We start from the raw sequence: 25,898 nt of genomic DNA on the forward strand, positions 1-25,898 counted from the left end.
ACAGAGTTACACATAAACAAACGTACAGTCTATAACACAATAGAAATACAGTGTGTGCAAATGAAGTAAGATTAGGGAGGTAAGGCAATAAATAGGCCAGAGTGGTGAAATAATTACAATTTAGCAATTTGCTGTTGATCCAGAGCTTCCAAAAAATGCTCAATGAGTGACATATCTGGTGACTGTGCAGGCCATGAAAGAACTGGGACATTTAGTTTCCAGAAATTGTGTACAGATCCTTCAGGGCTGTGCATTATTATGCTGAAACATGAGGTGGTGGAGGAGGATGAATGGCATAACAATGGGCCTCAGGATCTCGTCACAATATCTCTGTGCATTCAAATGGCCATCAATAAAATTAGATTGTGCTTGTTGTTCGTAGTTTGTGCCTGCCCATACCATAACCCCACCGCCACCATGAGGCACTCTGTTCACAACGTTGACGTCAGCAAACCGCTCGCCCACATGACGCCATACCCGCTGTCTGCCGTCTGCCCGGTACAGTTGAAACCGGGATTCATCCATGAAGAGCACACTCCTCCAGGGTGTTGAGACGACAAGCACGCAGATGAGCTCCCCTGAGACGGCTTCTGACAGTTTGAGCACAAATTCTCTGGTTGTGCAAACCCACAGTTTCATCAGCTTCCCGGGTGGCTGGTCTCAGACCCACAGTTTCATCAGCTGTCCGGGTGGCTGGTCTCAGACCCACAGTTTCATCAGCTGTCCGGGTGGCTGGTCTCAGACCCACAGTTTCATCAGCTGTCCGGGTGGCTGGTCTCAGACCCACAGTTTCATCAGCTGTCCGGGTGGCTGGTCTCAGACCCACAGTTTCATCAGCTGTCCGGGTGGCTGGTCTCAGACCCACAGTTTCATCAGCTGTCCGGGTGGCTGGTCTCAGACCCAAAGTTTCATCAGCTGTCTGGGTGGCTGGTCTCAGGCTGTCCGGGTGGCTAGTCTCAGACCCACAGTTTCATCAGCTGTCCGGGTGGCTGGTCTCAGACCCACAGTTTCATCAGCTGTCTGGGTGGCTGGTCTCAGACCCACAGTTTCATCAGCTGTCCGGGTGGCTGGTCTCAGACCCACAGTTTCATCAGCTGTCCGGGTGGCTGGTCTCAGACCCACAGTTTCATCAGCTGTCTGGGTGGCTGGTCTCAGACCCACAGTTTCATCAGCTGTCTGGGTGGTTTGTCTCAGATTCACAGTTTCATCAGCTGTCTGGGTGGCTGGTCTCAGACCCACAGTTTCATCAGCTGTCTGGGTGGCTGGTCTCAGACCCACAGTTTCATCAGCTGTCCGGGTGGCTGGTCTCAGACCCACAGTTTCATCAGCTGTCCGGGTGGCTGGTCTCAGACCCACAGTTTCATCAGCTGTCTGGGTGGCTGGTCTCAGGCTGTCCGGGTGGCTAGTCTCAGACCCACAGTTTCATCAGCTGTCCGGGTGGCTGGTCTCAGACCCACAGTTTCATCAGCTGTCTGGGTGGCTGGTCTCAGACCCACAGTTTCATCAGCTGTCCGGGTGGCTGGTCTCAGACCCACAGTTTCATCAGCTGTCCGGGTGGCTGGTCTCAGACCCACAGTTTCATCAGCTGTCCGGGTGGCTGGTCTCAGACCCACAGTTTCATCAGCTGTCTGGGTGGCTGGTCTCAGACCCACAGTTTCATCAGCTGTCTGGGTGGTTTGTCTCAGATCCACAGTTTCATCAGCTGTCTGGGTGGCTGGTCTCAGACCCACAGTTTCATCAGCTGTCTGGGTGGCTGGTCTCAGACCCACAGTTTCATCAGCTGTCCGGGTGGCTGGTCTCAGACCCACAGTTTCATCAGCTGTCCGGGTGGCTGGTCTCAGACCCACAGTTTCATCAGCTGTCTGGGTGGCTGGTCTCAGACCCACAGTTTCATCAGCTGTCTGGTTGGCTGGTCTCAGACCCACAGTTTCATCAGCTGTCTGGTTGGCTGGTCTCAGACCCACAGTTTCATCAGCTGTCTGGGTGGCTGGTCTCAGACCCACAGTTTCATCAGCTGTCTGGTTGGCTGGTCTCAGACCCACAGTTTCATCAGCTGTCCGGGTGGTTTGTCTCAGATGATCCAGCAGGTGAACTAGTCGGATGTGGAGCTCCTGTGCTGGTGTGGTCACAAATGGTCTACGGTTGTGAGGCTGTCGATGTACTGCCAAATTCTCTAAAACGACATTGGATGCAGCTTATGGTAGAGAAATTAACACACAATTATTTGGCAACAGCTCTGGTGGACATTCCTGCAGTCACAGTGCCAACTGCATGCTCCCTCAAAAATTAAGACTGTTGTGTGACAAATATGCACATTTTAGAGTGGCCTTTTATTGATCCCCAGCACAAGGTGCACCTGTGTAATGATCATGCTGTTTAATCAGCTTCTTGATATGCCACACCTGTCAGGTGGATGAATTATCTTGTTAAAGGGGAAATGCTCACTAAAAGGGATGTAAACAAATATGTGTACAACATGTTGAGAGAAATATGCTTTTCGTGTGTATGGAACATTTCTGGGATCTTTGACTTTACATGTTGTGTTTCTATTATTGTTCAGTATATTATACTTTCTCTTTGCCTGTTATGTTAAAAACAGTTAGTACATGAACCATTTTAAACCATTTAAAAAAAAAATAAACTCCCTAGTGTAGGGACGGTTTTGATTTGGTTTGGTACACAACTCCATTCCTCTGTTAAGGACATTTCTTCAGCCTTCTGAGGTTGAAGAGGCGCAGTTGCGATTTCTTCACCACACTGTCCGTGTGGGTGGACCATTTCAGTTCATCCGTGATGTGTACGCCGAGGAACTTAAAACTTTCCACCTTCTCCACTGCTGTCCCATCAATTTGGATAGGAGCCCTCTGCTGTTTCCTGAAGTCCACGATCATTTCCTTTGTTTTGTTGATGTTGAGTGAGAGGTTGTTTTCCTGACACCACACTCCGAGTGTCCTCACCTCCTAGTTGGGCCTGAATACGACAGGTGCAAGATGATTTACACGCAAGAGGAAGGAGAAAGGGTGAAACTGATCGATGACCCGGGGGATAATCTGCCCTAAATTTCAGGAGGAGATTCTCGGGATGCTAGCTCAGTTGCGGCAGCTTGAACCGGTTCACCACTCCCCTGAAACTCTCCTGCCTCAGGGAGAACTACACCCTATTTGGGTCCACCTCTGTGAGGCACTAGAGGAGCCAAGCCCTCACACAGTATCTGGAACAAAATAAGAATCTGTTAGCTCGGTCTTTCAGCTAAAAACACTCAACAATCTTGAGGAATCTGTTATTCATTGGTGTTGTTGCATTACTGGACAATTGCAATGCAAAATCTGCCAGTAAAGCATCAGTAGCCTATTGATAGGTAGCTTACATAGGTATACGGTGCAGCGTATCTTTAAAACTTCTTCTTAATAGGGGGCGCTGTTTTCACTTTGGGAAAATATCGTGCTCAAATTAAACGGCCTCGTACTCTGTTCTAGATCATACAATATGCATATTATTACTATTGGATAGAAACCACTCTGAAGTTTCTAAAACTGTTTGAATTATATCTGTGAGTAAAACAGAACTCATTTGGCAGCAAACTTCCAAACAGGAAGTGAAAATTCTGAAAATGGGGCTCTGTGTCAGGGCCTGCCTATTCAACTGGCTTATATTTATGGATCTGTATGCACTTCATACGCCTTCCACTAGATGTCAACAGGCAGTCGAATGTTGAATAGGGTGTCTAGCTTGATCTGAGACCGAATGAGAGCTTTTGGAGTGACAGGTCCGCTCTTTTGTCGGTTTTCAACTGCGCGCCGGGGAACCTCACATTGTCTTCTGAAATGCGTTCGGTTTACACGATGAAATGCTCCGGCTCTGATTTTATTGGATACATATGAGAAGAACATCATAAAGTAGGATTTTCAACCGAGTTTGACCAGTTTATTCGACGTTTATTGGGAATTTTGGAATTTTTCGTTCCAGGCGCAAAGATTTTTTGGACATGTGCCCTACACATGGCTAGCCAAAGTTGCTAATTCGACAGAATAAATTGACATTCTAAAACAAAACAATGATTTATTCTGGAACTAGGACTCCTGATGGAAGATCATCAAAAGTAAGAGAATATTTATGATGTTATTTTGTTTTTTTGTGGAATATGTTGGCTCCAACAAGGCGGAGAATAGGAGAGCGCTGTCTCACAATATTGCATGCTGTATGTTGTACTAATGTTATTTAAAAAAAATCTAACACAGCGGTTGCATTAAGAACCAGTGTATCTTTCATTTGCTGTACAACATGTATTTTTAGTAAAGTTTAAGATGAGTTCTTTGGTTAGATTACGTGACTGTCCAAAATATCTCCGGACAATTTGGTGCATCATTGCTACATATTCACAATGTAAAACCAGGATTCGTACCTCTAAATATGCACATTTTCGAACAAAACATAAATGTATTGTATAACATGATGTTCTAAGACTGTCATCTGATGAAGTTATTCAAGGTTAGTGATTAATTTTATCTCTATTTGTGGGTTTTGTGAAGCTACCTTTGCGGTGGAAACATGGTGAAAACATGGCGTTGTGTGTTTGGCTATTGTGGTGAGCTAAAATAAATATATATTGTGTTTTTGCTGTAAAACATTTAAAAAATCGGAAATGATGGCTGGATTCACAAGATGTTTATCTTTCATTTGCTGTATTGGACTTGTGATTTCATGAAAATTATATTATATGATATCCCTGTCGCGTTAGGCTAGGCTATGCTAGTCAGCTTTTTTGATGAGGAGGATCCCGGATCCGGGAGTGTGACTCGTTAGATATAGTATCATTTATGAGGATGGTGTTACTAAATTAATGAATTATTGGTAAATTATTGGTAAATCATAACTTTGTACATCTGGACATTGAAATATGCATTTACCTTTATTTTCATACACACTACCATTCAAAAGTTTGGGTCACTTAAAAATGTCCTTGTTTTTGGAAGAAAAGCACATTTTTGGTCCATTACAATAACATGAAATTGATCAGAAATACAGTGTAGACATTGTTAATGTTGTAAATGACTATTGTAGCTGGAAACATGTTATTTTTAATGGAATATCTACATAGGCGAACTGAGGCTCATTATCTGCAACCATCACTCCTGTGATGGCATGTTGTGTTAGCTAATTCAAGTTAATAATTTTAAAAGGGTAATTGATCATTAGAAAACCCTATTGCAATTATGTTAGCACAGCTGAAAAACTGTCGTGTTGATTAAAGAAGAAATTAAACTGGCCTTCTTTAGACTAGTTGAGTATCTGGAGCATCAGCATTTGTGGGATGGATTACAGGCTCAACAAGGCCAGAAACAAATAACTTTCTTCTGAAATTCGTCAGTCTTTTCTTGTTCTGAGAAATGAAGGCTGTTCCATGCGAGAAATTGCCAAGAAACTGAGGGGTACGCTCTGTGAATTCTGTCAGAGCAGGAGATGTGTTGTTAGAACTAGCAGGTTGCTGATGTGATTCTAGTCTGTCAGAGCAGGAGATGTGTTGTTGATGTGATTCTAGTCTGTCAGAGCAGGAGATGTGTTGTTGATGTGATTCTAGTCTGTCAGAACAGGAGATGTGTTGTTGATGTGATTCTAGTCTGTCAGAACAGGAGATGTGTTGTTGATGTGATTCTAGTCTGTCAGAACAGGAGATGTGTTGTTGATGTGATTCTAGTCTGTCAGAACAGGAGATGTGTTGTTGATGTGATTCTAGTCTGTCAGAACAGGAGATGTGTTGTTGATGTGATTCTAGTCTGTCAGAGCAGGAGATGTGTTGTTGATGTGATTCTAGTCTGTCAGAACAGGAGATGTGTTGTTGATGTGATTCTAGTCTGTCAGAACAGGAGATGTGTTGTTGATGTGGTTCTAGTCTGTCAGAACAGGAGATGTGTTGTTGATGTGGTTCTAGTCTGTCAGAACAGGAGATGTGTTGTTGATGTGATTCTAGTCTGTCAGAACAGGAGATGTGTTGTTGATGTGATTCTAGTCTGTCAGAACAGGAGATGTGTTGTTAGAACTAGCAGGTAGTTGATGTGATTCTAGTCTGTCAGAACAGGAGATGTGTTGTTGATGTGGTTCTAGTCTGTCAGAACAGGAGATGTGTTGTTGATGTGATTCTAGTCTGTCAGAACAGGAGATGTGTTGTTGATGTGATTCTAGTCTGTCAGAACAGGAGATGTGTTGTTGATGTGATTCTAGTCTGTCAGAACAGGAGATGTGTTGTTGATGTGATTCTAGTCTGTCAGAACAGGAGATGTGTTGTTGATGTGATTCTAGTCTGTCAGAACAGGAGATGTGTTGTTGATGTGATTCTAGTCTGTCAGAACAGGAGATGTGTTGTTGATGTGATTCTAGTCTGTCAGAGCATGAGATGTGTTGTTGATGTGGTTCTAGTCTGTCAGAACAGGAGATGTGTTGTTGATGTGATTCTAGTCTGTCAGAACAGGAGATGTGTTGTTGATGTGATTCTAGTCTGTCAGAACAGGAGATGTGTTGTTGATGTGATTCTAGTCTGTCAGAGCAGGAGATGTGTTGTTGGAACAAGCAGGCTGTTGATGTGATTCTCATCTGACTGATAATGAGAGTGGGCAGGGCTGAGGCCTTTAGGACACACCCACTAGTGTAGAGCGGAGGACATGCCTGGTTGCTGTGCTGCAGTACCTTATCATTTCCTCATCTCTTCCCCTCACTGCATCTGAATTCACTCCTCCTCCTCCTCAACAGTGACTAATCCAAGCCAGAAGCTGGTAGAAAAGAGCAGACGTTCTGAGCTATCCTACCAAGACCAAGCTACTGCTCCTGTCACTGTGTTACTAGCCAGCTCAGGTACACTCAACATTCTCTGATTCACGTACAGGTAATGTACTACATTACAGATGAAGCTGCTCTGTTATGTTATTTACATTTACATTTAAGTCATTTAGCAGGCGCTCTTATCCAGAGCGACTTACAAATTGGTGCATTCACCTTATGTTATGTTACGTTATGTCTTATTATGTCATGTTAACTTATGTCACTTAAAAGTTAATTTGTTTTTTTATTACGCGATGTCATTTTAAATGAAGTTATGTTGAAGGAATCATTTAAGATTCTAGCACAATGACTTGAAGTCTACAGGTACATTAGCAATGCTACCGTACCTGTAGACTTCCAGTGATTGCGCTAATGCTAGTTAGCATTGGCTCACAAAATAACCACTTCCTTCCTTCATACTGCAGAGACATTAAAATGGCATCCAGCAGTTCATCTGACTCTGAGTAAGTAGAACCAGGATGCCAGAATCTCTCATGATCCCTTCAACACTTTATTAAAAGTTATTCATTACGAAGTTATGTTATGTAATGTCATGGTTACCTCCGTAGATCGGTTGGCAGAATGTCTCTGCTGCTTTGTTGGGCAGTGATGGCTCTGCACCTCGCAACAGGTAAATATGAAACTTGAAATCAAACTGTGTTTGTAAACAGTTGAATTCAATGATTTGTCAAACCGATTAAAGAATTCCATCTTTGCTTTGTTAGACAGGTATCTCTTTATCCACATTATAGCAGGTGGTGTAAAGCCATAACACATAGGTTTTTCCAGCATCAGACTACAATTGATAATGTCAAAAGCCGCACTGAAGTCTGACAAAACAGCTCCAACAATCTTTTTATTATCAATTTCACTCAGCCAAAAATCTATAATTTGTGTTAGTGCCGTGCTTTTTGAATGTCCTTCCCTATAAGCGTGCTGAAAGTCTGTCGTCAATATGTTTACTGTAAAACTACATTGTATCTGCTCAAACACAGCTCAAAATGCTATAAAGTATTTGAGGTGCTACTTGATCCAGCTTAGTTTGCACTTTCGGGATTATTCCATTAATTGCTTCCAATGTGCCAGGTAAACTAAGTCAAGCACAGCTCTTGAACAGTACATACTGTCGGTGTGTTGTTGTTCCAGGGCTGGATGCTGCCTCGGGGGTGGTGAACACTACAGAGGATGAAGGGGTGGACTCCCAGTCACCATGCCCAGCCGGGTGGCATCAGAATGAGCATCGCTGCTTCTCCTTCTACCCTGTCTGGGCCACTTGGGCCACTGCAGAGGTAACACTTGTAATTGGGAGAGACTAATTTCTAATTACTACTACTATTTCACAACCATTGATACTTCAAGACTAGCAAGCAGACATTTACTTCAGGAAATGTCCATTTCTAGCTAGCATTGATCTTTGCTCCCTGAGGTACTGGGCTTTAGCTCAGCGGGCTAACAGTGTTCTCTGGCTGTCCCTCTAGTTGTACTGCTCCCAGCACAGAGGGAACCTGGTGTCGGTTCACAGCCCGGGTCAACAGGTGTTTGTCCAGGATCTGGTCAGGAGACACACAGACCAGCCGGTCTGGATAGGAGGCTACGATGCAGCTCAGGTAAACTGGGTCAACAATTCATCAGTCAGTCAGTCTGTCAATCAATCTGTCAAATGTCTACAGGTTACAGAGGCAAAAGCTCAACGTACTTTCTGTTTAAAAAACAATGAAGTGGTTTCGATCCATCAATCAATGTTTTTCTGTGAAAAGGAGGGGATGTGGCTGTGGAGTGACGGCTCAGCTGTTGATGGTTTTTACTGGGAGGAGGAGGAGCCCAGTAACTCTGGACAGGGGGAGAACTGTATGGAGCTACACACTGGAGGTACACACACAGACACACAGACACACAGACACACAGACACACAGACACACAGACACACAGACACACACACACACACACACAGACACACAGACACACAGACACACACACACACACACAGACACACAGACACACACACACACACACACACACACTCACTCACTCACTCACTCACTCACTCACTCACTCACTCACTCACTCACTCACTCACTCACTCACTCACTCACTCACTCACTCACTCACTCACTCACTCAATCACTCACTCACTCACTCACTCACTCTGAGCACATTGAAATAACTGAAGTGTGATTGTTGTTGCCTTGACAACAGGTGGTCGGGGCTGGAATGACGTGTCCTGTGGAGAGCTGAGGTTCTATGTGTGTTCTATGGAGACCAGGTAGCAGGCTAACACTGTCTTGTATCTGGACATGTTTATACAGAGACCATATTAACACCTAATTACATTCATGTATTTTTATTCCATTTTCTTGTAGATCTGGTTCAGCAGTAATGCCAAGTCAGAATCAAACACACGAGAGAGGTAGGAACGTCTTGGCCCATTGTCTCGGCTGGACAATAAGTTAATGTTGTTACAGGTGCAGCTTCTTGTTGAATGGCACTCTGATATTTAGAAAAAGACAGATTCTGATCATTATTGACACTTGTGAACGCATTGCCCTTTCAAACTTTAAAATGTGTTGACAGGTCTGGAATTTTTTTAAACTATTAAACTTTTTGTCTTCCTAGAAAACCATTTCCTATTTAATGGGATATCTTCAACATTCTAAATCTCCCTTTATTCAAATCTCCCATTTTAAAACTGACTTCCAACATTCTATTCACTCTAAACAATGTGACTTTGACACGAATCAGCTATCAGCTATTTCAACCACTTTCCCATTAGCTTCGACAAAAACAGAGCATATTATTAGTCTACTCTGCTATTTAAATCTAAAATTAGAACAGAAATAACGTCTACCAATCAAACTATACAGCTATTTTGGAAACTGCATCAACTAGTTTAATGTAGCTAACTTCCCACTGTTGAATTAACTGCCATATAACTAGTTTAATGTAGCTAACTTCCCACTGCTGAATTAACTACCATAGAACTAGTTAATGTAGCTAACTTCCCACTGTTGAATGAACTACCATATAACTAGTTTAATGTAGCTAACTTCCCTCTGTTGAATGAACTACCATAGAACTAGTTAATGTAGCTAACTTCCCACTGTTGAATTAACTACCATACAACTAGTTTAATGTAGCTAACTTCCCTCTGTTGAATTAACTGCCATGTAACTAGTTAATGTAGCTAACTTCCCACTGTTGAATTAACTACCGTAGAACTGGTTAATGTAGCTAACTTCCCAGTGTTGAATTAACTACCATAGAACTCATTAATGTAGCTAACTTCCCAGTGTTGAATTAACTGCCATAGAACTAGTTTAATGTAGCTAACTTCCCACTGTTGAATTAACTACCATAGAACTCGTTAATGTAGCTAACATCCCACTGTTGAATTAACTGCAACAGAACTAGTTTAATGTAGCTAAGTTCCCACTGTTGAATTAACTACCATAGAACTCGTTTAATGTAGCTAACTTCCCACTGTTGAATTAACTACCATAGAACTAGTTTAATGTAGCTAACTTCCCACTGTTGAATTAACTGCCATAGAACTAGTTTAATGTAGCTAACTTCCCACTGTTGAATTAACTGCCATAGAACTAGTTAATATAGCTAACTTCCCACTGTTGAATTAACTACCATAGAACTAGTTTAATGTAGCTAACTTCCCATTGATGAATTAACTACCATAGAACTAGTTTAATGTAGCTAACTTCCCACTGTTGAATTAACTACCATAGAACTAGTTTAATGTAGCTAACTACCCACTGTTGAATTAACTACCATAGAACTAGTTTATAGTAGCTAACTTCCCACTGTTGAATTAACTGCCATAGAACTAGTTAACTTCTACTGCCTCAGAAACCCGGATCCGGGAGCACCCCCCACCCCCCACACACTGTTTAGCATAGCTAGCATAGCTTCACAAGTAGATAGTAGCATCTAAATATCATTAAATCACAAGTCCAAGACACCAGATGAAAGATACAGATCTTGTGAATAAAGCCACCATTTCCGATTTTTAAAATGTTTTACAGGGAAGACACAATATGTAAAGATGTACATCTATTACCTAAAAACACATTAGCATAATCCACCATCTTTTATTTGTCCACCAACACCAGTAGCCATCACCAATTCGGCTAAACTAAGATATTTATAGCCCCTAACCAACAAAAAAACTCATTAGATGACAGTCTGATAACATATTTATGGTATGGGATAGGTTTTGTTAGAAAAAAGTGCATATTTCAGGTAGCTGCCATAGGTTACAATTGCACCCACCGTCACAAATGGACTAGAATAATTACAATGAGCAACGTGTTTACCTAACTACTAATCATCAAACATTTCGTAAAAATACACAGCATACACGAATCGAAAGACACAGATCCTGTGAATACAGACAATATTTCAGATTTTCTAAGTGTCTTACAGCGAAAACACAATAAATCGTTATATTAGCGTAGCACATAGCACATAGCAGCCCAGCATTGATTCTAGCCAAAGTGAGCGATAAAAGTCAACATCGCCAAAAGATATTAATTTTTTCACTAACCTTCTCAGAATTCTTCCGATGACACTCCTGTAACATCATTTTACAATATACATATACAGTTTGTTCGAAAAGGTGCATATTTAGCCATACAAAACCGTGGTTACACAATGAAAATAGTAGCAAAACAAGCCTGAAAATGTCGGTCGCCATCTTTCAGAGTGATCTGGTTTAATTAATAGCTAATCATATACTTGACTAAAAAATACAGGGTTTACAGGAATCGAAAGACAAATTAGTTCTTAATGCAACCGCTGATTTACATTTTTAAAATTATCCTTACTTTTCAATACAGGGTTCGCCAAGTGAAGCTATACCAAACAAAATGGCGAAATGTGCGTTTAAAATATTTCGACAGAAACACGATTTATCATATTAAATATTGCTTACTTTGAGGTGTTCTTCCATCAGATTCTTGGGCAATGTATCCTTTCTATGTTATAAACGTCTTTTGGTCGATAGATGTCCTCTGTCCTTCGAAATGTCCACCACCAACGACCGACACCCCAAAACGTGTCCAAAGTTTCAGAGTGCACAACAAATAAATTCCTCTAAAATCGCACTAAACGGATATAAATTGCTATAAAACGGTTCAAATTAACTACATTTTGATGTTTTTAACACCTAAAACGAGTGAAAACATGACCGGAGAAATATTGCTGGTTAGAAAACGATTTGGAACGAGGCAGGTCCGATGCCCTTCACGCTTCAGGCGCACGACGAGAAAGGGCGGTCTCTATACATTTTGGTCTTTTATACTGGCTGTGAATATCCCATCGATTCCATTGAAAGCGTGATGACGTACAGACACCCAGAGGAAGACGTAGGCAGTGTCGGTTTCTTCATAGCATTCACTGTCGCCTTAAAAACAGACCCCAGATCAGAGGTAAAAAAAATTGAAATCTGAACCCTGTCATGAAAAGTGCTGTAGAAATTGTTCTGTACAACTCAGAGACAAAATTTCAACTTCTATAGAAACTAGAAGGTGTTTTCTATCCAATAATAACAATAATATGCATATTGTACGATCAAGAATTTAGCACGAGGCAGTTTAATTTGGAGACACAAATATGCTAATGCGGAACAGCACCCCCTATAGTTCCAAGAGGTTAATGTAGCTAACTTCCCACTGTTGAATTAACTACCATAGAACTAGTTAATGTAGCTAACTTCCCACTGTTGAATTAACTACCATAGAACTAGTTTAATGTAGCTAACTTCCCACTGTTGAATTAACTGCCATGTAACTAGTTAATGTAGCTAACTTCCCACTGTTGAATTAACTACCATAGAACTAGTTTAATGTAGCTAACTTCCCACTGTTGAATTAACTACCATATAACTAGTTTAATGTAGCTAACTTCCCACTGTTGAATTAACTACCATAGAACTAGTTTAATGTAGCTAACTTCCCATTGCTGAATTAACTACCATACAACTAGTTTAATGTAGCTAACTTCCCATTGTTGAATTAACTACCATAGAACTAGTTTAATGTAGCTAACTTCCCACTGTTGAATTAACTGCCATAGAACTAGTTTAATGTAGCTAACTTCCCACTGTTGAATTAACTACCATAGAACTAGTTTAATGTAGCTAACTTCCCACTGTTGAATTAACTACCATACAACTTCTATAATGCTCTAATTAAGACTGATTATCGCTGCAGAATGATGTCGTAGCCATGCTGGTTGAGTGTGCCTTGAATTCAAAATAAATCCCTGATATTGTCACCAGTAAAGCACCCCCACACCAACACACCTCCTCTTGCATGATTCACGGTGGGAACCACACATGCAGAGATCATACATTCACAAAAAAATCTCTAATTTGGACTCATCAGAACAAAGGACAGATTTTCACCGGTCTAATGTCCATTGCTCGTGTTTCTTGGCCCAAGCAAGTCTCTTCTTATTGGTGTCCTTTAGTAGTGGTTTCTTTGCAGCAATTCGACCATGAAGGCCTGATTCACACAGTCTCCTCTGAACAGTTGATGTTACTTGAACTCTGTGAAACATTTATTTGGGCTGCAGTTTCTGAGGATGGTATCTCTAATGAACCTATCCTCTGCAGCAGAGGTAACTCTGGGTCTTCCTTTCCTGTGGCGGTCCTCATGAGAGACAGTTTCATCATAGCACTTGATGGTTTTTGCGACTGCACTTGAAGAAACTTTCAAAGGTCTTGAAAAGTTCCACATTGACTGACCTTCATGTCTGAAAGTTATGACTGACTGTCGTTTCTCTTTGCTTATTTGAGCTGTTTTCGCCCTAATATGGACTTGGTCTTTTACCAAATAGGGCTATCTTCTGTATACCACCCCTGCCTTGTCACAACACAACTGATTGGCTCAAACGCATTAAGAAGGAAAGAAATTCCACAAATTAACTTTTAACAAGGCACACCTGTTAATTGAAATGCATTCCCGGTGACTACCTCATGAAGCTGAATGCCAAGAGTGTGAAAACCTGTCATCGAGACAAAGGGTGGCTTCTTTGAAGAATCTCAAATATAAAATATATTTTGATTTGTTTAACACTTTTTTTGGTTACTACATGATTCAATATGTGTTATTTCTTAGTTTTGATGTCTTCACTATTATTATACAATGTATAAAAGAGTAAACATAAATCAAAACCCTGGAATGAGTAGGTGTGTCTAAAGGTTTGACTGGTACTGGAGTTCTGGATTGATGTCAGTGCATGTCTCATCCATGGCTTGGGGGACGGCGGTATGCTCACGGGGATGGCTATCTTACATCGCCCACCTGTATTGGAATCATTACATCTATTTATGTATTGTAGTGTCTTGTGTGGCTTAATTGGTATGAGCATGGCACTAGCAACACCAGAGTTGTGGGTTTTGTTTCACACTGCGGTCACATACCATAACTTTGGATTAAAGCACCTGCTACATAAATGACATATATTAGAGTGATAGTAAAATGTATTTTAGCAAATGAGAAGAGAATCATATCTAAAGTGAGGGTTGCATTGTGAAAAGCGTTTACGTTATATGAACACGTATTGCAATGTAAAACATGTATTTCTAGATGAAACACTGAGCAGGTTTGGTGAAAAAGTGACTATATGATTTTGTGTTGTAAAAGTCAATAGAAAATGTGCTCAGTGTTGAAACAACTGTTTTTTTGATGATCTGTTTTGGGTTTTGTACAAAGCGTTGCTAAAATGTACCACATAGTTGTGAACACTGCACCACAGCGATAAAAAAAATATATATCTTTCTCTCTCTCTCCCCCTCCCTCCCCCAGAGCTGGTTGAAGAGGTGAGTATTTATGACGTCCTGTGGGAGACTGGTAAGAGAGTAGCAGATGAGACCCTCTACTCAGCCTTCCTCAGAGGGATGTATTCCAGACGTCTGCCTGCCCGCTGCTACGCTGACTTCTGCCACCAGGAGGTGCTATACCTGGACAGAGTCATCACCATGCTGCAGGTGAAAAGAAAATACATGAAATAAAACGAATACCGTAAAGTTTTACTAACTATGACTGTGATACGTGTTTGTCGTGCCTAGCTATCTTAAGATAAGTTGCTCTGTATAACAGTGTAAATGTGTGTGTGAAACAGGTGCTGATCAGAACAGTCCAGGGTCCTCCAGACATCATGCTGTTTCTCCAGAGAACACATCAACGCTACCAGGAGTCTCTGAAGGAGGCCCAGAACCAAACTCCACCACACCTGGTAAGAAGCTCTTATAACAATCACCCTTAAAATACAATGTAAGATAATATATCTTAATTTACAATTTAAAATAATATCTAATCATACAATTTAAAATAATATATATTAATATATAATTTCAGATAATATATATTATATAATTTAAGATAATATATATATATATATATATATATATAATATATCTTAATATACAAGTTAATATAATATATCTTAATATACACTTTAAGATTATATATCTTAATATATAATTTAAGATAATATATATTATATAATTTAAGATAATATATTTTATATAATTTAAGATAATATATATTAATATATAATTTCCGATAATATATTTAATTTAAGAGGACTTATAGCAAGAAAAAGCAACTGGAACGTAGTAGGTGATTTATTAATTTAATAAACCTTCCATATAGCTTTTCAATGACCCTTTTATAACCTTTTTTGTTTTTGTTAAATTCAAATTCTATTTCGGTTACCCAAGTTTTGGTGTATTTAGACACACCCCCAAAAAGGTAAATCAATAATATCTTCTATCTTTTCCTTTTTTGACTCCCTTTAGTTCATTCAGTTCAGTGCATAGTCTTTTAGCATTACAATTATATTTCCCTATATTGGCTTTTAGTGTGTTTAAAGCTGGTTTCCAGACAATTGGTGACAGATTTTCATATTAAAACATCTTCATATAATCAATATGCCATTTCAGAGATTCCTTTAAAGACAATTTGGTGCCAGACAGCATGACAGGGAAGATTTTAATTTACCGGATATTGGAGAAACTGAAAAAGAAAATGCCAAGAATGTGCAAAGCTGTCATCAAGGCAAAGGGTTGCAGCTTTGAAGAATCTCAAATGTAAAATATTTTTTGATTTGTTTTACACTTTTATTGGTTTCTACATGATTCCATATGTGTTATTTCATAGTTTTGGTGTCTTCACTATTATTCCACAATGTAGAAAATAGTACAAATAAAGAAAAACCCTTGAACGAGTAGGTGTGTCAACTTTTGACTGGTACTGTATGTATAGAGATATATAGATATATATAGATATATATACATACATACATACATACATACATACATACATACATACATACAGTTGAAGTCGAAAGTTTACATACACCTTAGCCAAATACATTTAAACTCAGTTTTTCACAATTCCTGACATAAAATCCAAGTAAAAATGCCCTGCCTTAGGTCAGTTAGGATCACCACTTTATTTTAAGAATGTGAAATGTCAGAATAATAGTCAAGAGAATGATTTATTTCAGCTTTTATTTCTCCTCTGAACAGTTGATATTCTGATGTGTCTGTTATTTGAACGCTGTGAGTAATTTATTTGGGCAGCAATCTGAGGCTGGTAACTCTAATAAAGTTATCCTCTGCAGCAGAGGTATATCTGGGTCTGTATATAGCTCCACACTGATCTGGTACTTCCTGTATATAGCTCCACACTGATCTGGTACTGGTACTTCCTGTATATAGCTCCACACTGATCTGGTACAGGTACTACCTGTATATAGCTCCACACTGATCTGGTACAGGTACTTCCTGTATATAGCTCCACATTGATCTGGTACGGGTACTTCCTGTATATAGCTCCACATTGATCTGGTACAGGTACTACCTGTATATAGCTACACATTGATCTGGTACTTCCTGTATATAGCTCCACACTGATCTGGTACTGGTACTACCTGTATATAGCTCCACACTGATCTGGTACAGGTACTACCTGTATATAGCTACACATTGATCTGGTACTTCCTGTATATAGCTCCACACTGATCTGGTACTGGTACTCCCTGTATATAGCTCCACATTGATCTGGTAATGGTACTTCCTGTATATAGCTCCACACTGATCTGGTACAGGTACTTCCTGTATATAGCTCCAAACTGATCTGGTACTCCCTGTATATAGCTCCACATTGATCTGTTACTGGTACTTCCTGTATATAGCTCCACACTGATCTGGTACAGGTACTTCCTGTATATAGCTCCACACTGATCTGGTACTGGTACTTCCTGTATATAGCTCCACACTGATCTGGTACTGGTACTTCCTGTATATAGCTCCACATTGATCTGGTACTCCCTGTATATAGCTCCACACTGATCTGGTACTGGTACTTCCTGTATATAGCTCCACATTGATCTGGTACTGGTACTTCCTGTATATAGCTCCACATTGATCTGGTACTGATACTCCCTGTATATAGCTCCACACTGATCTGGTACTCCCTGTATATAGCTCCACACTGATCTGTTACTGGTACTTCCTGTATATAGCTCCACACTGATCTGGTACAGGTACTTCCTGTATATAGCTCCACACTGATCTGGTACTGGTACTTCCTGTATATAGCTCCACAATGATCTGGTACTGGTACTTCCTGTATATAGCTCCACATTGATCTGGTACTCCCTGTATATAGCTCCACACTGATCTGGTACTGGTACTTCCTGTATATAGCTCCACATTGATCTGGTACTGGTACTTCCTGTATATAGCTCCACATTGATCTGGTACTGATACTCCCTGTATATAGCTCCACATTGATCTGGTACTCCCTGTATATAGCTCCACATTGATCTGTTACTGGTACTTCCTGTATATAGCTCCACACTGATCTGGTACTTCCTGTATATAGCTCCACACTGATCTATTACTGGTACTTCCTGTATATAGCTCCACACTGATCTGGTACTGGTACTTCCTGTATATAGCTCCACAATGATCTGGTACTTCCTGTATAAAGCTCCACACTGATCTGTTACTGGTACTTCCTGTATATAGCTCCACACTGATCTGGTACGGGTACTTCCTGTATATAGCTCCACATTGATCTGATACTCCCTGTATATAGCTACACACTGATCTGGTACTGGTACTTCCTGTATATAGCTCCACATTGATCTGGTACTCCCTGTATATAGCTCCACACTGATCTGGTAATTCCTGTATATAGCTCCACATTGATCTGGTACAGGTACTCCCTGTATATAGCTCCACATTGATCTGGTACTAACTGTATATAGCTCCACATTGATCTGGTACTGGTACTAACTGTATATAGCTCCACACTGATCTGGTACAGGTATTACCTGTATATAGCTCCACATTGATCTGGTACTACCTGTATATAGCTCCACATTGATCTGGTACTTCCTGTATATAGCTCCACACTGATCTGGTACAGGTACTTCCTGCATATAGCTCCACACTGATCTGGTACTTCCTGTATATAGCTCCACATTGATCTGGTACTACCTGTATATAGCTCCACACTGATCTGGTACTGGTACTTCCTGTATATAGCTCCTTATTGATCTGGTACTGGTACTTCCTGTATATAGCTCCACATTGATCTGGTACTGGTACTCCCTGTATATAGCTCCACACTGATCTGGTACTGGTACTTCCTGTATATAGCTCCACATTGATCTGGTACAGGTACTTCCTGTATATAGCTCCTTATTGATCTGGTACTGGTACTTCCTGTATATAGCTCCACATTGATCTGGTACTGGTACTTCCTGTATATAGCTCCACACTGATCTGGTACAGGTACTTCCTGTATATAGCTCCACATTGATCTGGTACAGGTACTTCCTGTATATAGCTCCTTATTGATCTGGTACTGGTACTTCCTGTATATAGCTCCACATTGATCTGGTACAGGTACTCCCGGTATATAGCTCCACACTGATCTGGTACAGGTACTTCCTGTATATAGCTCCTTATTGATCTGGTACTGGTACTTCCTGTATATAGCTCCACACTGATCTGGTACAGGTACTTCCTGTATATAGCTCCTTATTGATCTGGTACTGGTACTTCCTGTATATAGCTCCACACTGATCTGGTACAGGTACTTCCTGTATATAGCTCCACACTAATCTGGTACTGGTACTCCCGGTATATAAATCCATTCTTGTGTATTGTATGTTAACTTTCACACATTAACAAGTCCAATACAGCAAATGAAATATACACATCTTGTGAATCCAGCCAACATGTCCGATTTTTAAAATGTTTTACAGCGAAAACCCCACATATATTTATGTTAGCTCACCACCAAATACAAAAAAGGACAGACATTTTTCACAGCACAGGTAGCATGCACAAAGCCAACCTAACTAACCAAGAACCAACCAAACTAACCAAGAAACAACTTCATCAGATGACAGTCTTATAACATGTTATACAATAAATCTATGTTTTGTTCGAAAAATGTGCATATTTTAGGTATAAATCATGGTTTATATTGCAGCTACAATCAGAAATTGCACCGAAGCAGCAAGAATAATTACAGAGACCAACGTGAAAGACCTAAATACTCATCATAAAACATTTCTGAAAAATACATGGTGTACAGCAAACTAAAGACAAACATCTTGTGAGTCCAGCCAATATTTCCGATTTCTTAAGTGTTTTACAGCGAAAACACAATATAGCATTATATTAGCTTACCACAATAGCCAGAAACACAAGCCATTTACCAGCAGCAAAAGTTAGCGATCGTAACAAACCAGCAAAAGATATATAATATTTGACTAACCTTGATAAGCTTCATCAGATGACAGTCCTATAACATCAGGTTATACATACAGTTATGTTTTGTTCGAAAATGTGCATATTTAGAGCTGAAATCAGTGGTTATACATTGTGCTAACGTAGCATCTTTTCCCCAGAATCTCCGTATATGTTTCTGAAACTCAGCTATTCTGACCAAATAACTATTCATAAACGTTACTAAAAAATACATGTTGTATAGGAAATGATATATACACTGGTTCTTAATGCAATCGCCGTGTTAGAATTCTAAAAATAACTTCATTACGACATCCAGCTTACGTTATAGCAACAGAGTGCCCAAAATCTGGGCGCAAACTAATAGTAAGCATGTTCCGACAGATATATGAAATAACACCACAAAATGGGTCCTACTTTTGATGATCTTCCATCAGAATGTTGTACAAGGGGTCCTTTGTCGGGAACAATCGTTGTTTGGATTTAGAATGTCCTCTTCTCCAGTCAATTAGCACGGAAAGCTAGCAAAGTGGCGCAAAGCTCTCCTTCGTGAACAAACGCAGACAACGCAACACGCCTAACGTCCCGAAGAAATTTCAATAATCTAATAAAACTATATTGAAAAAACATACTTTAAGATGATATTGTCACATTTATCAAATAAAATCAAAGCCGGAGATAGTAGCCGTCTATAACGACAGCTTTTCAGAAGGCAACCCAGGGTCCTTCCTTACGCCTTCCTGAAAACAATAAATTGGTGTCTCGTCATGCCAAGAGCTTTTATTCGACCTCAGATCAAGTTATACACTCCATTTCTTCTCTCACTCTCTATTGACATCTAGTGGAAGGCGTATGAAGTGCATGTATACTAATACATATAAAGCACATTTAAAGGCAGGCCCTGGAACAGAGTCCTCGATTTAAGATTTTTCACTTTCTGACAGGAAAAGTTTGCTGCAAAATTAGTTCTGTTTTACTCACAGATATAATTCAAACGGTTTTAGAAACTAGAGAGTGTTTTCTATCCAATAGTAATAATAATATGCATATTGTACGAGCAAGAATTGAGTACGAGGCCGTTTGAAATGGGCACCTTTTATCCAGGCTACTCAATACTGCCCCTGCAGCCATAAGAAGTTATACCTCCTGTTTTATTTTTGTCATTATGTTTTAACTGTGGATCATTGGAAAGGGCTCGTAAGCATAAAGTCAACACCTGTTGAATTCAGAGTATGTGACAAAAAAAATGCAAATTAGATTTTGCTTCTCCTTTTTCTCCTCCTCCTCCTCCATATCCTCCTCTTCCATATCCTCCTCATCCTCATTCTTGTCCTCTACCTCCGTCTCCTCCTCCTCTTCCTCCTCTTCCATCTCCTCCATATCTTCCTCCTCCTCCTCCTCCTCCTCCTCTACCTCCATCTCTTCCTCCTCTTCCATATCCTCCTCCTCATTCTTCTCCTCTACCTCCATCTCCTCCTCCTCCTCCTCCTCCTCCTCCTCCTCCTCCTCCTCCTCCTCCTCTACCTCCTCCATATCCTCCTCCTGGCTCCATATCCTCCTCCTCATTCTTCTCTTCTACCTCCATCTCCTCTTCCTCCTCCTCTTCCATCTCCTCCTTCTCCTCACTCTTCTCTTCTACCTCCATCTCCTCTTCCTCCTCCTCTTCCATCTCCTCCTACTCACTCTTCTCTTCTTCCTCCATCTCTTCTTCCTCCTCCTCTTCCATCTCGTCCTTCTCCTCATTCTTCTCCTCTACCTCCATCTCCTCTTCCTCCTCCTTTTCCACATCGCCCTCCTCCTCATTCTTTTCCTATCTCCATCTCCTCCTCGTCCTCCTCTACCTCCTCCATATCCTCCTCCTGGCTCCATATCCTCCTCCTCCTCCTCCTGCCTACAGAACCTGTCCTCCATCCAGCCCTCTGCAGCCGTGCGTCAGTACCTCCAGAGCTTCCATGACATTGTGAATGAGGAGCCCATCTACTGGCTGGTGTCTCTGCTGCCCAGAGCCCTGCTCAGACCTTACCTGGCGAAGAACCTGCCCCTGATTGAGAGGACCAGACCAGGCCCCAGCCCCTGCCTCTACCCCTGGCTAAACCTCTTCCCCTGCCCCTGCTACCAGTGGGGGGGAGAGGACATGCAGTCAGACCAGAGAAACCAGAAGGATGAGTCAGGGATATCTTACAGGTATATTGATAATATTGATTGTCTATGGAGGTTTATAGTGTCTCAAGTCCACATTGTTGTGTTTAATCTTGTCAAGTGTGGTGATATTGTGGAGTGACTCTTTTCTAACCTGTCTCTCTCTCTCCAGGCATCTACTGGAGAAGTACCAGGATGTGATAGACGTCTATAAGGCTGTCAACATCTTCAGAGTCCAGATGATCAACGAGAAGGCTCTCTTCACCTCCAGGTGCAGTTAGGTCTACAGTTAGTCTAACCAAGTAAGATGGTCAGTTAGCCTGGTCCTGCTATCTAATTATAGTTAGCCTGTTCCTGCTTACTAAGTTTACAGTTAGCCTGGTCCTGCTAACTAAGTTTACAGTTAGCCTGGTCCTGCTAACTAAGTTTACAGTTAGACTGGTCCTGCTAACTAAGTTTACTGTTAGACTGGTCCTGCTAACTAAGTTTACTGTTAGCCTGGTCCTGCTAACTGAGTTTACTGTTAGCCTGGTCCTGCTAACTGAGTTTACTGTTAGCCTGGTCCTGCAAACTGAGTTTACTGTTAGCCTGGTCCTGCTAACTGAGCTTACTGTTAGCCTGGTCCTGCTAACTGAGTTTACTGTTAGCCTGGTCCTGCTAACTGAGCTTACTGTTAGCCTGGTCCTGCTAACTGAGTTTACTGTTAGCCTGGTCCTGCTAAACAAGTCTTGTCAGGTCTCCCTCTCAAAACAGGCCCTCAACCCTACAGATCTCCTTAGCCTGGGTACCAGTCTATTTTGTGATAACATTCTACTCCTTGTCAACATAATTTTGCATATGACATGGAGTACAGGAAGTGGAATCCCAACTAGCGCATTTGATTTGCTGAAAGTTGTGGGAACATACATTTTTGGTTTACCATTGGTTCTGGGGAGGAAGCCATAACTTTACTGACTGTTAAAGCGGAGGGTTTTTAAACGTTCTGAAAACGGAAGTGAAAAGTTAGCCTGTTATGGGAACTTTAAGTTTTAGGTTGCAGGGAGGTTTCTGAGAACGTCTTACTATGATTCCAGGGAGGTTCTGAGAACGTCTTACTATGGTTCGAGGGAGGTTCTCAGAACGTCTTACTGTGGTTCCAGGGAAGTTCTGAGAATGTCTTACTATGGTTCGAGGGAGGTTCTGAGAACGTCTTACTATGGTTCGAGGGAGGTTCTGAGAACGTCTTACTATGGTTCGAGGGAGGTTCTGAGAATGTCTTACTATGGTTCGAGGGAGGTTCTGAGAACGTCTAACTATAGCTCCAGGGAGTTTCTGAGAACGTCTAACTATAGCTCCAGGGAGTTTCTGAGAACGTCGTACTATGGTTCGCTGAAAGTCTTTCTGGGAGGTTTTATTAACGCTCAGAGAAATGGAATTATAGGTGATTTAGAGTTTATTTTTTTTTACTTCCTTAAAACGTTCACTGAATGTTTCAATACAACTTTTAATAACAGTGTTAGCATATTTTGGGTAAGTCCAAGCACAAATAGGAGAAGAGGCTCAACTTTATGAACTAGCTGGGATGTTAGCACAAAACAGGTCTGGATTTCAGGCTCTCAGACATTACAGTAGAAAATGTGCATCACATTAACCAGGTGATCTCTGTATTAATGCGTAATGTCTCTGTGATGTTCATCTCTGTATTAATGTTTCATGTCTCTGTGATGTTCATCTCTGTATTAATGTTTCATGTCTCTGTGATGTTCGTCTTTTTATTCATGTTAAATGTCTCTGTGATGTTCATCTCTGTATCAATGTTTAATGTCTCTGTGATGTTCATCTCTGTATTAATGTTTAATGTCTCTGTGATGTTCATCTCTGTATTAATGTCTAATGTCTCTGTGATATTCATCTCTTTATTAATGTTTAATGTTTCTGTGATATTCATCTCTGTATTAATGTTTAATGTCTCTGTGATATTCATCTCTGTATCAATGTTTAATGTCTGTGATGTTCATCTCTGTATTAATGTTTCATGTCTCTGTGATGTTCATCTCTGTATTAATGTCTAATGTCTCTGTGATGTTCATCTCTGTATTAATGTTTAATGTGTCTGTGATGTTCATCTCTGTATTAATGTTTAATGTCTCTGTGATGTTCATCTCTGTATTAATGTTTCATGTCTCTGTGATGTTCATCTCTGTATTAATGTTTAATGTCTCTGTGATGTTCATCTCTGTATTAATGTTTAATGTCTCTGTGATGTTCATCTCTGTATTAATGTTTAGTGTCTCTGTGATGTTCATCTCTGTATTAATGTTTAATGTCTCTGTGATATTCATCTCTGTATTAATGTTTCATGTCTCTGTGATGTTCATCTCTATATTAATGTTTAATGTCTCTCTGATATTCATCTCTGTATTAATGTTTAATGTCTCTGTGATGTTCATCTCTGTATTAATGTTTCATGTCTCTGTGATGTTCATCTCTGTATTAATGTTTCATGTCTCTGTGATGTTCATCTCTGTATTAATGTTTCATGTCTCTGTGATGTCCATCTCTGTATTAATGTTTCATGTCTCTGTGATGTTCATCTCTGTATTAATGTTTCATGTCTCTGTGATGTTCATCTCTGTATTACTGTGTAATGTCTCTGTGATATTCATCTCTGTATTAATGTTTAATGTCTCTCTGATATTCATCTCTGTATTAATGTTTAATGTCTCTGTGATGTTCATCTCTGTATTAATGTTTCATGTCTCTGTGATGTTCATCTCTGTATTAATGTTTCATGTCTCTGTGATGTTCATCTCTGTATTAATGTTTCATGTCTCTGTGATGTTCATCTCTGTATTAATGTTTCATGTCTCTGTGATGTTCATCTCTGTATTAATGTTTCATGTCTCTGTGATGTCCATCTCTGTATTAATGTTTCATGTCTCTGTGATGTTCATCTCTGTATTACTAGCTGGCAGAGTATTATATCTGAGGTCAAATGTAATATTGTCTCCGTCTGCAGCGTCCTAATACTTTAAATATCAAATCAATTAATTAAATCAATGAATATCTGATGTGATCTAATCCGCCTGTGTAATATTATTCTAGTTGGTTTCCCACTGGTGACGAGGAGGAAGTGGAGGACCAACTCAGCCTGTGGTCTGAGGAGTCTGGACCTGACGTTAGGGTGAGTGATGTATTTATTTATGACATGTTTATCTTGTATTGAAATCAGTCGAGGATTGTGTACGACTGATAATGAGACTGTTTTTCTTTTCAACATTTACATGTATTTTCTAACACACTGCCCCGCCCACCCCCCCCCCCCCCTCCCAAAAAGATGGACCGGCCCATCTGGCCCCAAACTGTCCTATGACCAGTCAGGTTCTGGTTTATAGTGACTCTATTGGGACAGCTATGTCAGGAGAGTCTTACAGATAAGATGTGTTATCGTTCATTGGTCTTGTTTGTCCCTTATTAAATCTGGTTGTTTCTGTCGCCCCTCTCTAGGTGAAGCTGTAGCAGTGCAGCTGTAGAATACAGGGAGCTGTGTGTGTGTGTGTGGCTGTGTGTGTGTGTGTGTGTGTGTGTGTGTGTGTGTGTGTGTGTGTGTGTGTGTGTGTGTGTGTGTGTGTGTCTGGCTGTGTGTGGCTGTGTGTGTACGGCTGTGTGTGGCTGTGTGAGGCTGTGTGTGGCTGTGTGTGGCTGTGTGTGGCTGTGTGTGTACGGCTGTGTTTATGGGTTTTCACACGGGGCAGGACTTTTCCTCTTGTCAGACATATTCAACTTATGTTGGAAACTTCTCCAAAATAACTACTATTCAGACTCTATTAATGCAATAACATAATGAATGTAAAAATCTAATAATTGTCAACAAAGGGGCTACAATAAAATAAAAAACATTTAGGTAATAAAATCAAAGAATAAAACTGAACTGTAAAACTGTATTTTCTCATGGGTGTTGCAATACGAATATTACACAGCCAATGTCACGTTCTAACCATAGTTCTTGTGTGTTTTACTTGTTTTAGTGTTGGTCAGGACGTGAGCTTGGTGGGCATTCTATGTTGTGGGTCTAGTTTGTCTGTTTCTATGTTTGGCCTAATATGGTTCTCAATCAGAGGCAGGTGTTTTGTGTTGTCTCTGATTGGGAATCATATTTAGGTGGCTTGTTTTGTTT

At 40.6% G+C, this 25,898-nt stretch overlaps 1 protein-coding gene across 1 annotated transcript; it reads left to right on the plus strand.

Annotated features, from left to right (window-relative positions):
• Positions 1-7,241: 7,241 nt before the first annotated feature.
• Positions 7,242-25,647, plus strand: LOC129866035 (uncharacterized). The gene is made up of 13 exons (XM_055939169.1): positions 7,242-7,277; positions 7,383-7,444; positions 7,960-8,102; positions 8,292-8,420; positions 8,571-8,682; positions 9,010-9,076; positions 9,174-9,220; positions 14,634-14,815; positions 14,950-15,063; positions 21,501-21,787; positions 21,915-22,013; positions 24,827-24,905; positions 25,229-25,647. Exons 1-13 carry the CDS (start codon positions 7,249-7,251, stop codon positions 25,238-25,240), a joined length of 1,362 nt encoding a protein of 453 aa, XP_055795144.1. The 5' UTR covers positions 7,242-7,248; the 3' UTR covers positions 25,241-25,647.
• The last annotated feature ends 251 nt before the right edge of the window (positions 25,648-25,898 follow it).

The sequence above is a fragment of the Salvelinus fontinalis genome, chromosome 11 (assembly GCF_029448725.1).
Source record: "Salvelinus fontinalis isolate EN_2023a chromosome 11, ASM2944872v1, whole genome shotgun sequence".
Lineage (NCBI taxonomy): Eukaryota > Metazoa > Chordata > Actinopteri > Salmoniformes > Salmonidae > Salvelinus > Salvelinus fontinalis.